The sequence below is a fragment of the Perkinsus marinus genome (genome assembly GCF_000006405.1).
Source record: "Perkinsus marinus ATCC 50983 genomic scaffold scf_1104296958712, whole genome shotgun sequence".
Classification (NCBI taxonomy): Eukaryota; Perkinsozoa; order Perkinsida; family Perkinsidae; genus Perkinsus; species Perkinsus marinus.
In genome coordinates this window covers 447,923-459,464 of record NW_003206658.1, presented here as the reverse complement: position 1 = coordinate 459,464, position 11,542 = coordinate 447,923, and the positions used below count along the sequence as shown (strand labels likewise).

At 48.1% G+C, this 11,542-nt stretch overlaps 4 protein-coding genes across 4 annotated transcripts in view; 1 reads left to right on the top strand and 3 right to left on the bottom strand.

Annotated features, from left to right (window-relative positions):
* Pmar_PMAR011609 (hypothetical protein) overlaps nt 1-1,490 on the bottom strand; it is a gene marked incomplete at both ends in the record, with an annotated part of 4,859 nt that extends 3,369 nt beyond the window's left edge. The window contains 5 exons of the mRNA XM_002773716.1: nt 354-458; nt 500-614; nt 663-875; nt 932-1,105; nt 1,363-1,490. Of these exons, the coding sequence (XP_002773762.1) occupies nt 354-458; nt 500-614; nt 663-875; nt 932-1,105; nt 1,363-1,490 (735 nt within the window). The remainder of the gene's footprint in view (nt 1-353; nt 459-499; nt 615-662; nt 876-931; nt 1,106-1,362) is intronic.
* A 293-nt stretch (nt 1,491-1,783) lies between these two features.
* On the bottom strand, nt 1,784-2,177 carry Pmar_PMAR011608 (hypothetical protein; the record flags this gene model as incomplete). The annotated part of the gene is made up of 4 exons (XM_002773715.1): nt 1,784-1,821; nt 1,895-1,961; nt 2,009-2,083; nt 2,115-2,177. 4 exons carry the CDS (start codon nt 2,175-2,177, stop codon nt 1,784-1,786), a joined length of 243 nt encoding a protein of 80 aa, XP_002773761.1.
* Nucleotides 2,178-3,644: 1,467 nt separating this feature from the next.
* Nucleotides 3,645-4,109, top strand: Pmar_PMAR011607 (hypothetical protein; the record flags this gene model as incomplete). Its single annotated transcript, XM_002773714.1, has 1 exon — nt 3,645-4,109. One exon carries the CDS (start codon nt 3,645-3,647, stop codon nt 4,107-4,109), a length of 465 nt encoding a protein of 154 aa, XP_002773760.1.
* Nucleotides 4,110-8,614: 4,505 nt separating this feature from the next.
* Nucleotides 8,615-9,955, bottom strand: Pmar_PMAR011606 (Ribulose-phosphate 3-epimerase, putative). Its single transcript, XM_002773713.1, has 8 exons — nt 9,848-9,955; nt 9,656-9,763; nt 9,511-9,611; nt 9,381-9,453; nt 9,217-9,329; nt 9,069-9,165; nt 8,916-9,009; nt 8,615-8,812 (listed from the first exon to the last, which is right to left on the bottom strand). The coding sequence occupies exons 1-8, from the start codon at nt 9,936-9,938 to the stop codon at nt 8,725-8,727; spliced, it is 765 nt and encodes a 254-aa protein (XP_002773759.1). The 5' UTR covers nt 9,939-9,955; the 3' UTR covers nt 8,615-8,724.
* Nucleotides 9,956-11,542: the final 1,587 nt, after the last annotated feature.

The following is an 11,542-nucleotide window of genomic DNA, read 5'->3' as shown; positions in this document are numbered from 1 at the left end:
CTGCTTCGACAGAACCTCTTTGCATCCCTCCAAGACTATGCCGACTCTATCACATACTACATGCCTTAGTCGAGGGGCTACACTGGAGGCCTGTGTTACGTAAGAAGATGCTTGCTCCTACAACAACAAGAGGAAAAATATTACTACACACGCATACACGATATAAGAAAATATTATCACTTTCTTTAACAGAGCTTAGAGGTTTCCTCCTCGTTTACATTCGAATTCCAGTGGTAGTGTACACAACCCAGAAAAATTTTCCAAAAATGTCGTATTGTCACCAACAGAAGTGGTCGACGACCACGTGCAGTAAAACAAGCCCATACCATCAATACACATCTCAGCCTTCCTACCACAAACACGTCCACAATCTTCGCCTTCTCGGCCACACCAACAGCCACACTCAGCTGTTGAGGAACTCCCCTCATTTTCTCAGTCTTCTCCACCAACGTAGCCGCCTGCGCACACACCCCTCCCCTCACTCCTCATCCCCCCCTACCTTATCAGTATACTCCATCGTAACCATTGCTGTGTCCATCGACCGACTCATACCACTATCAGCCTGGATCCTCTCCGTTCGAGCTCTTGTCCTTTCCTCGACCTCGCACCAGTACCTATCCACTCCTCCATGTAATTTCGTGGCGCGCGGTCATGACGAGTACCGTTTTAACGCCTGACTAGCCGGGGCAATATCGTCATCGATGACGCCCTTCACCGCAATATACTCTCGTTGCGCTCCCTCCCTAGCTCGATCGACTGCCTCCTGTAGACGCCTTTGGGCCTCTCCCAGCTCCGCTTGCTTAGCCTCAAGCTGTTCATCTAGTGATTTTTCGGACGCCACGGTTGAGGCAGCCACTGGAGACAGCAGCGGTAACCTACAAAGACGTTAAGAGTTCTATCGACAAGTTGCGTCACCGCGCCACGAAATTACATATCCTCATCGTAATGCCTAGTGCCCCTTATCCTGGCCTTCTCCCTTATCCAGCTTTTCTCCTCCCTTTTTGTGGTAGCGAACCTCCTTCCGAGCTCATCAGCGATAGCCTCCCTCGCCGCCTCAAACCGTTCATGCCCATGTACTCGCCACGCCACCTCCTCAGGAGTCGGCCTGATCAACCATGATACTTCAGCAGGTAAGAATATAAAAAAATTCAGAAAATTAAAATATAAATATAAAGAAATATAAAGAATATAAAATATAGAATATAAAGAAATTTCTGGAAAGTTCTGCTGAGTCTTCTGCTTCGTACGAGCTCTGGAGGAAGCATACAGAAATCAATAGTGATTTGCCCGGAATTCCCAGAAACACGGAGATGACCATGTGCATATTTTCCCACACGGGTACTAACACCATCATAGCAGTACCTTGTCGGCAGCCACGCCTCCAAAAACTCCCTGACAGACTCATGGCTTTGCGCCACCGACTTCACCGCTGCCTTTGGTCGATCGCCTCCGATGTTGGTATGGGCATCAAGATACCGCGCTACAAACATCCTACGGGCAGCTAAACTGAATTAATACAGAACGGACCATATCAGCTGGTTCTGATGCGGAGTCATCGAGAGATATACTTCTGCTGCGACCTATCGCCGCCGAGGCGCCTCTATTGGGGAAATAACAGCAAAACGATGACTTCAATGTTTCATGCAAACGTCTTGAAGATGACCCTCCGTGACAAACTTTTTCCGATCCCAATTGTTAACTGCCACAACAAAACAGTATAGAAATGAGAAAAAAAGGTGAGCTGCAATAGGACAGTAAGAAGGCTACAGCGGTGGTGGTGCTATCATGCAATGGGGTCGGTCGCACAGAGATGAGTGAAATCTGAAGAGGTAAAAATTCCAAATTTTCATACCACTCCATCGCGAATTTCCAATCGTTCCATATTGGATACTACCAGCGAACTGCAATCCGACTTTGTTTAATTTATTCTCATAGTGAGCCGCGTCATCCAGCAGCGAGACCTGTAAGCCTACTACCATCGAGAGTATCAACACTGCAGTGGTCCTACCCCACCCCGACGCACAGCGTGGCGGAAAATCTTCATGATCTCTTTACCCTTCTGGAGAGGCACCTTGTAAGAAGTCTACTACAGACAACTCGAGTTTCCACACTACCTCCTGCCCTTCTCGGCACAGCGGCAGCGGCATCGGTTGCCGAGAGGGAGGACAATGCGCCATTGGAATGAGTAGGTGCTGAAGGCTCTTGTTAGAGATATCATGTATGAAACTGAACAACATGTCCATACAGTATGTCCTCTAATCTTCACAGACGACTTGATGCCATCAGCCAAGATGTGTTACATCCATCTGAGTATGATAGCTCCCTTCCTTGTGACGCCATCAGGCCACCTCAGCACGGCAGTCTCGTCAATACCAATCGCCTGACACATCTGGAGAGCCTTCAACTACTCGCTACTCGATCTCATCCGCATATTACGCCTAGAAACATCCCAGATCCAGATACCGAAAAGAACAGATAAACCGGAGGGCAATGCGAGTCGGGCTGGTTGTTCATGTCGGGATAGCCTTTCAAAGCTTCCTTCAAGGTTTTGAGGAACTTCTCCGACCCAGGGGACCAAATCCCAAATCTGGGAAAGTCTAATTGCTGCTATCGAGGCTACTCTAGGGGTTTGAATACTACCGCAGAGCTATGTAGACATTCTCCTCGCAATCCGATTTACACACAAAGAACTTTGCTGCTTTCGGATTGACATCGAAAAAGTGGGGATTCACATGGGAGTATTTTTCAGCAATGCAAGACGGTAATACTAGAGACACACTGCAGAGGTTCGATGATAAACTGTCACCACTAGGAGAAGCCGATGGGGGCAGCAAAGACTCTCGGAGGCGTTTCAATCGGAAGTATCGAAAGCCTACCTGAAGTACACATAGGGTCCACTTCATCCAGTGACTGAGGACTCCCTTCACTACCCGACTAACTCTTATGGGTGCTATGCCACCTGCTGTTACTCTCGAGCCTCCCGGCAGCAGCTCCAGCTCGGAAGCCGGCATCATGGTTACACGAACAGCATCAACTTCGAACACAGAAGCGATGGACATTTATTTCGAGTAGAGGAAGAGTTCCGATGATGGTCAAAATTTTCGACCATCAGCGAAATTCTTCTGCTCGAAATAATGTGACCGCACATCAACAGCCGCAAGCGACGGTCGCGCCACCACATCATAGAGCTCTGAGCAGCCAATAAGCTGTGCTCGACCAATCTCGTTGAAAGCATTTGAACAAATGGTTATCGTTCAAGTGTCCTTAGTGTTATCAAACATTCAAGTGCAGTATTTGCAAGTTGTCTAGACCTTTGATCATTTTTTTTTGTTAAGACAGCTGGGAAGTTCTATGTAGAGCATGATCACAAGGCGTAGACACACAAATTTCATGCGACCCGTGAAAGAACAACCTAATCAGCCAGCATTCCTTCGCACATCAATACTAATCCTTCCGGAAATACCACCGCTCGAATCTGGGCGGGCGCCGTGACCGATGACCACTACGACCGGTGACCATCGCGACCGCTCCGCGACCGCGCCGCAAATACATCGAATTGGTGTAGAATTTAAATATTGTGCTTCACTTGTGTCGTTCGAGAGGTTATCACTTCGAAAGTCTTCTCAGTGTTATCAAGCATTGAAATGATCTCGATCATCAGCAGGATTACTGCAATCGCGGCCTTGGCCATCATGGTGGGAGCCACTGTTGCCTCCAACACCACCTCATCCCCCGACTTCGAGCACGAACTTTGGTGGATGCTGGGGAAGAAAAAAATTGAGGAGCTCCTGAAGGAAGAGGACAAGGCGACGAAGAGCCCATTTGATGGGATTCCACTGGAGGACCCCATCCTACCTGGTCCTACCTCGACCACCTCCACGACTTCCTCTCGCTTGATCCTCACCTTCTCGGCCGACCACGTCCTGCCCGGATCTACAACGCCGTGGTGGATGATGGAGATTCCGCTGGAGGACCCCATCCTGTTCCCTACCACGAGTATCTCCACCACCCTCGACCCCACGTCGACCACCACCACCACTACCACTTCCCCTCCTTCCACTCCTAGCAGTGGGCCGGGTGGCAAGCTCCGCGGAGGAGTCGACAGGTGAGCAACACCACACAATGCATGTTTCGCTATTTCTCTATGTCTTTCAGTTACAACTCGGCTAATACAAGAGGAGCCGGGATGGTGCTGCTCAGGGTTGTCCAAATCGGGAAAGAATTGGGTCAAATTCTTTCCTTGAAATTTCCGTTGAAATTTCCTGAAATTTCCGGAAATTTGGCACAATATGAATCGTTTCGCTCCGCGCTGCGCGCGGTATTCCATAGGCGCATCAGCAGCGCGATAGTGGCGCCCCTGGATAGGCAACCTACCGTAGGTTGAGCATGGCGTTTACGGTTCTATAAACCACTGCACTAAGAACCGACGCCCGCTGCATCGAAATCCTCCACAATCGGCTGGCAGTGGCTTCGTTATGTCTATACATGAGCAATGAGAGCGTGTCCAGCGTCTAGGTAGAGTGGGTGTAACTCTTGATTTTTTCCTGCGAGAGTCACTTAGTGAGTCATCACCCAGTACTGACTCTCGTACAAAACGGTGATACCATAACCAGGAATCGTCCAAGATGGTCTAGTAGAGATGTATGCGGATACGTCATTCAGAGCTCAAGACCCATGGACCACAGGTCACGCGCCCATACCGGTCAATGCACGCATACCCATAGGCTCTGGGTATGCGTGCATTCATGCGTGCCACCACATTGGTGGAAAAGAGAAATGAGGAGAAACCATAGAATTCGAAAAACTTAGATAACCATAGAACTGGGAAGCTCGGAAAATTTCCGACGGAAACACGTTCCGTAGGCAGTTTCAAACTGCCGCAGTTTGCACCGCGACAGTGTAATATCCTGGCAAAAAAAGAGCAAATCAACAACTTTCCGACACTCCCAGAACGAGCGGTCGACTGCCGGTGGCAGTCTGCCACACCATCACACGTTAATCAGCAACTTTCAGGATAAAGGTGGGAAGGACGTCCCGAAATCACCCACACTTGCGTGAAACGCCCTTTTTCAATACAAGTGGGCCACTAGCAGTGGCTCCCTAGTGTCACTTCTTCCTGTAGCAATATTCATCGGTACCTCACGAGTTGTCTTGCGTCGTTCTTTGCAATGCGCATAAACATTCGAGGAGTGGGCCGTTTGTGGCTTCCGTACGTTCCCTCTCCGGACTCGCGGGTGGATTGGCGAAGAATGGAAAACTGGCGGAGCCGCGGATCGAACCCACGACCTCGCCCGAAAATTCCGGAAATTTCGACCACTTCTATTTTTCCCGAAATTTCGGGAAATTTCCGCTTGAAAGAATTTTTTCTTTCCAGCCCGAACAACCCTGGTGCTGCTCGCCATGGTGGTCGTACTTGCCACCATGGCAGCCTCATAATTAATTATCATTATTATTTTTTATTAGTGTAACATTTGCATGAAGTTGTATGGTATAGTGGTTATGAGAATATTCAGAGTTGTGTTACAAAGTCTCAATGGCATTCACGTGAGGCTTACGATAAGCCGCTTATCCAATCAGTAATATCGACTATTATACTGATAGACTATGAGCCATCGTCACTATAAGCTGATATAGTTCATGAGAAATGAATGCCGGATTACAGCAATTGAAATTCAAATTTTGAATCTAGTTTTGCGCTCTTCAAATAGCGCTCGCCCAATACTGAGAACCGTCATATCGTTAATGTTGACCTAGACGTTGACCTGGTGTCGAATACCTAGTCATAGTGATATCAGCCGATTGACATCGGCTTCTCCTAGGTCTCCCTTCCGCCTGGTTGGGGTACATGAGCCAGGATAGTTTCGATCGTCGTGGTGGTTGAGCTTGCTATATTGGCGACCGTGTAACTATTATCCTTATTTACGCAATATTGGCACGAGGTTGTCTAGACCTTAGATCATTTGGTTGTAGACCACAAATTGTGGTAAGACAGTTTGGAAGTTCCATGTATAACGTGATCTCGAGACGCTGTCTTGGAGACAGGGGCACACAATTTCTATGCGAATCGCATAATGCGATACTCCACTCTGGCGATCTAATTCCGAACCGCGCGAAAGAAACATTCTAACCAACCAACATTCATACGCAAATCAATACCAATTCTTCCGGAAATACCTCCACTCGAATCTGGGCGCGCATCGCGGCCGATGACCACCGCAACCAGTGATAAGCGCGACCGGTGACCAGCGCGACCGCGATGAATCCGCGACCGCGCCGTAAATACACCGAATGTATGTAAGGTGAAAGCATTGTGCTTCAATGGTTTCGTTCGGGATGTTATCACATCGAAATTCTTCTCAGTGTTATCAAGCATTCAAATGCTCTCGATCATCAGCAAAATTGCTGCTATCGCGGCCTTCATTGTGATTGGAGCCGCTGTTGGCTCCAACACCACCTCGCCTGCTAACCACGTGCAGCCTGAATCTTCAACGCAGACGTCATGGTGGATGAAGGAGATTCCACTGGAGGATCCCTTCCTATTGGGCGATGTGACTTCCTCCACCACTTCAGCTACCACCTCGCCTGGTGACGATGTTCTGCCTGGAACTACAACGTGGAAGCCATGGTGGATGGGGACCATCCCACTTGAGGATCCCTTCCTATCTGGCGACGTGACTTCCTCCACCACTCCCACCACCACCTCGCCTGCCGACCACGTGCAGCCTGGACCTACAACGCCGACGCCATGGTGGATAGGGACCATCCCACTGGAGGATCCCTTCCTATTCGGTGACGCGAGTTCCTCCACAACTCCAAAAACCACTACCACTACGACTTCGGTCACCACTCCCACGTCGCCTACCACCACTACCTTTTCGACCACCACCATTACTAGTGGGCCGGGAAGCAAGCTCCGTGGAGGAGTACACAGGTGAGCAACGTCACACAATGCACATCTCTCTCACTTTCTCGTGTCTTTCAGCCAAAACCCGGCTAATACAAGAGCTCGGATGGTGCTAGTCGGCATGGTGGTTGGACTCGGCACTATGGCGGCATTATAATTAGTTATCATCATTATTATTTTCATCATTGTAACATTTGCATGAAGCTGTTTAGTGGTTATGAGCATATTCAAAGTTGAGTTACAAAGTCCCAACGTCCCACTCAGGTAAGGCTCACTGATTCAGAATCATCACTGAGTCAGTCAGTGAGATACAATACCATACTTTTAATCATTACAAGCTGGAGCTCAGGGGAGATGATCTCCCGGAGATCCATTCCGTGTTGGAACATGATTCTCAGTCTTTGAATTTCGCATTGTACATAGCGCTCGCCCAGTAATAAGAACTATCATAGCACTACTGTAACCTTCATCGCCGTCCTCGGCACGACATTGACCTCAGAGAGTAATTTCTCTCCCGCCACCCCTGCCCTGCCTGTCCGCACCCTTAGCGAGACAAACCAGAGCGACTGGTGGTCAAGGATGAGCGAGATCATTTCCCAACAACTTGAGGATGAAGAGGGTAATGATCCCCTTCTTCCTCCCAAGATCACTACGACCACTGAAACTAGCGCCTCCCCGGCCCCTACCTCTCCTCCGGTAGATGCCGTGGGCAGTGGACTTCGCGGAGGGTGTAGCAGGTAAGATACTGGGCGTCTCAAACTATTACTGGTTATCTTGTCCATCTCAGCTCGTTCTCGCATGGCCAGCAAGTGCTTGGAGCAACCATGAAGGCCACGTTCTTAATGGTGGCCACCATAGGAGCGGTGCTCTTCGATTGAGCGCTTACCTTATAGAATTCGACACGATCATAGCATGATCATCATACTATTTGCAAGAAGTTGTTTATGGATGAGATTCTTTTTTGAGAATGGCTTGTTGCGTTACTAAAGTGTTTAAAGAACCGACACTCCCCAGTATCTACAATCAACAACAATCGTTCCACTTCTACACCGTTTCAAAGCCTATTTCGCCGTGCGTCGCACGGCGTGCGAGCGGCCATGTTACCACTTCAACATATACATCAATACAATCAACTTGACAGGCCCGTGGCGTACAAATAGGCCCCTGGTACTAAAACCTGGTGTTATTAGTACCATAAGTAGCCATGAGCAGGTCATGGCTACTTATGGTACTAATGACACTATGGTCCTATGGGTCGGCAAGCCGACAACTCCACGCTCTTCCCATTAGCACCATCTTCCAATTCTCGGTGAGATCTGGATCCCGCCGTCGGCAAGCAAGTCAACGAGCATTCAGGTCGACGAACAGATGGAGAGGAACCCTTGATGACTCATTGGCAGGCAGCGTAATTACCTCACTCGACAAAACGATAAGAAACTGAGCAGCACAAGCACAAAAAATATTCCCTGAAAATAGTAACTGAGCAAATCGATAGACATCGATTATACAACGTGCACCTATACAATATACCTTTTCGACACTGCACTATTCAAGTGAGGTTTACTAAGGCTAAGCATTTCCACAACAGTCCTTGCTTATAACGTCTTATTTAAATCACGGTCACGACAGTCACGCTCCATAACCGACACGGATTGTATGAATAACGCAACTCTCAAAGCAAATAGAACGGATAACTAGAAACTTTTGTTGTTGTATCTCAGGATGACAGTAGCGCACGGGACCAGACATTTTCCAACAGATAACAGCGTAAGTAATACATAAACATGATGAATATTTTCACATCTACACGGAGTGGAAATTCACTCGTCCATCTCAGCAGCTCTCTTCGTCATTCCCTCTTCGACAGCCTTGCGAATCACGCCAATGACTGACTCTGGCTCGCTAGTACTACGAACAGACAGACACGAGTGATGCTCTACAACGAGCGCGAGTTTGCCACGACCGGACTTCGGATTCCGAAATCCGGGCGGCTCGCTCAACCCAATCCTACCGGAAAACGGCACTTCCAGCGACAATGACGTTCGCGCCAGCATCACCAGCAACGATGGAAGTTGTAGAGTTGAGCCCACCGTCAACAGTAATATCTTGAGAATGAGAAGCCAACACAGAAACTACCCTTGAGGAAGGAACAAGACGATGGTACCCAGAGAATGGCCGTAACGCTTCCGTGCCTCTTCAACCTTAACCATCATGTCGGGCATGAACTTCTGTCCACCGAAACCCGGCTCCACGGTCATCACCTGAACCAAGACCACTCGCCCCTGGCAGGACCATATATACTTGGATCATACCAAGAGATCATCGATAATCGCCTTTTCCGCGCCGTCCTTCCTTCCAATATCCAACACAGATTGGACTGCACTGATGGGCGTCTTCGGCTTTACAGCGATACCCACTCGCATTCCTGAGCAATGGTCTACATTGAGCCCCAAATGCCTCATTATGTATAGCATACCTTTCTCGCGGATGGCTTGACAAACTCGAAGACACTCGTCGTGATCCTTGACGGCCTCTATATGGAAATCAACCTGAAATGAATTAAATCCAATAGACATTATAAACAGGAGACTCCGTTTATCGAATACTTGGTTGCATCCACATTTCTTCAAATCTTCGATCCACTGCATCGGGTTACTAACCATGATGTGAGCATCGAAGAACGGATGAGCATGACCAGTCTCGGACTCTGACAGAACCTCGTCAAATATAACAACCGCGATATATTCGTACCCTGTTTTTTATAGTACTTATCGAGGCTCTCTACCACGGGGAAGCCGAAAGACAAGTTCGGAACGAAGTGACCATCCATGAAGTCAAGATGGAGCCAGTCCGCGCCACCTGAATCAACACTTGTCGAAAACCATGCGTATTTGCGGCCTCAAAACTCGAAAGTGGAGAAAAGTACAGCTGTGATACACTCACCTTTGACGACTTCATCGCAGTCGTGCGCAAGATTGGCAAAATCAGCGGCAAGCACACTGGGAGCAACGATAGCCTTGCAACTCGTAGACATGTTTTTGAAAGATCTTTTCATACACTGGAAGATACCAAGCTTGAGACCAATGACTCTCATAAGCAGGTGCTCATACACAATCTGGCATGGCCCGACGAAGTCACTCCAATCACATGCACCGTTGGAGTAGAGCAGAGCGTCGTGTACCATGCAGCATACTGCGAAAATCTTTTGTCTTTTGTTACACAAAGCGGAAGATTAGAGAAAATTCAAGTATGCCGAGAAGATTCAAGATTTTTCTTGCAGGCCCATAATGGAGTTACCGGCGAGCTTAATCATAGTGTTGTTAAGGTCTATGGATGATAGGTACTAATGACAGGAGATCATTGAGGATCATATGCTCGTGAGCTGTATTTCGATGGTCGTTATATCTCATGACTTGAGACTCAAGTTGATGCTCTCAACTGAGGTAGATGAGCGGTTTCTCAGTTGAGTTGTTCCTCTCGCTCGTGTGGATCGCCCCCATGTCACTGCTCTGTCACTACGAGATCGATAGTGGTCAGCTTTTGATCGATCAAACCATCTCAGCTGGACGTTCGCTGTAGTATTCATTTCCCCCTTTTTAGGCGTTGAGGGTTGCAGACTGCACTGTTCAACAGCAGCCGAAGCCTTCGGCCCGAAGGTAGTAACAGATATCCCTTGTGAATGCGTATGTCGTAGTAGCTCTTGGTAAAGTCGACTTTATTCGATGGGGCGGTGATGTCACCATCTCAATATGTGACTCTCTGCAATCACCTCAGCAGATGCACATGATAGAAAGATGAACAGGAGATGGCATATCTGCCCCACAAGCGGGATTGATACTACCAAGGGTGATATTATTGAGTCACGTGAATGTCGAAATTGGTATTACTTCTGTCGTGTCGACGAAATTGATCTTTGTACGTCGCGGGCCTGTCGAGTTGATTGTATTGATGTATATGTTGAAGTGGTAGCACAGCCGCTCGCACTACGAAATAGGCCCTAAAACGGTGTAGAAGTGGAACGATTGTTGTTGGTTGTAGATACTGAGGAGTGTCGGTTCTTTAAACACTTTAGTAACGCAACAAGCCATTCTCATTGAGAAGGGCTTGTTGCGTTACTAAACTTGTTGCGTTTTGAGAATTTCTCAAAAAAGAATCTCATCCATGAACAACTTCTTGCAAATAGTATGATATTGTCGAATTTTATGAGGTAAGCGCTCAATCGATGTGCACAACGGCGGTGATCGCTGACCACAGGTGAAGGTATGTTTCCAGTTAGTGTAGGTAAACGTTGTGCGTAGTGGCCGGGATCACTTTCAACTCTCCCTGAAATCCTAGAACGAACCGTACGACGAGCACGGTCCTTAATCTTCACAATCTTCCCAACGGGGCTCCGTTGACCCGAATGATCAACGACTCTATTCGAACTCTTGCCACTACGAGTCAATACCATCGTGACTAGTGAACACAATGCCTAAGTCATATACAATACCGTAAACTAATCCCTGACTAAGATACCGTTCAGACGAAGCTTAGCCACTAGCGAATGATATACCTCAAACCACAATAAATCACTCTGAGCCTGGGCTCAGGTCCAACGTAAGCAAACGAACGTCGTTTACGAACGCCTAACCCTAGGGT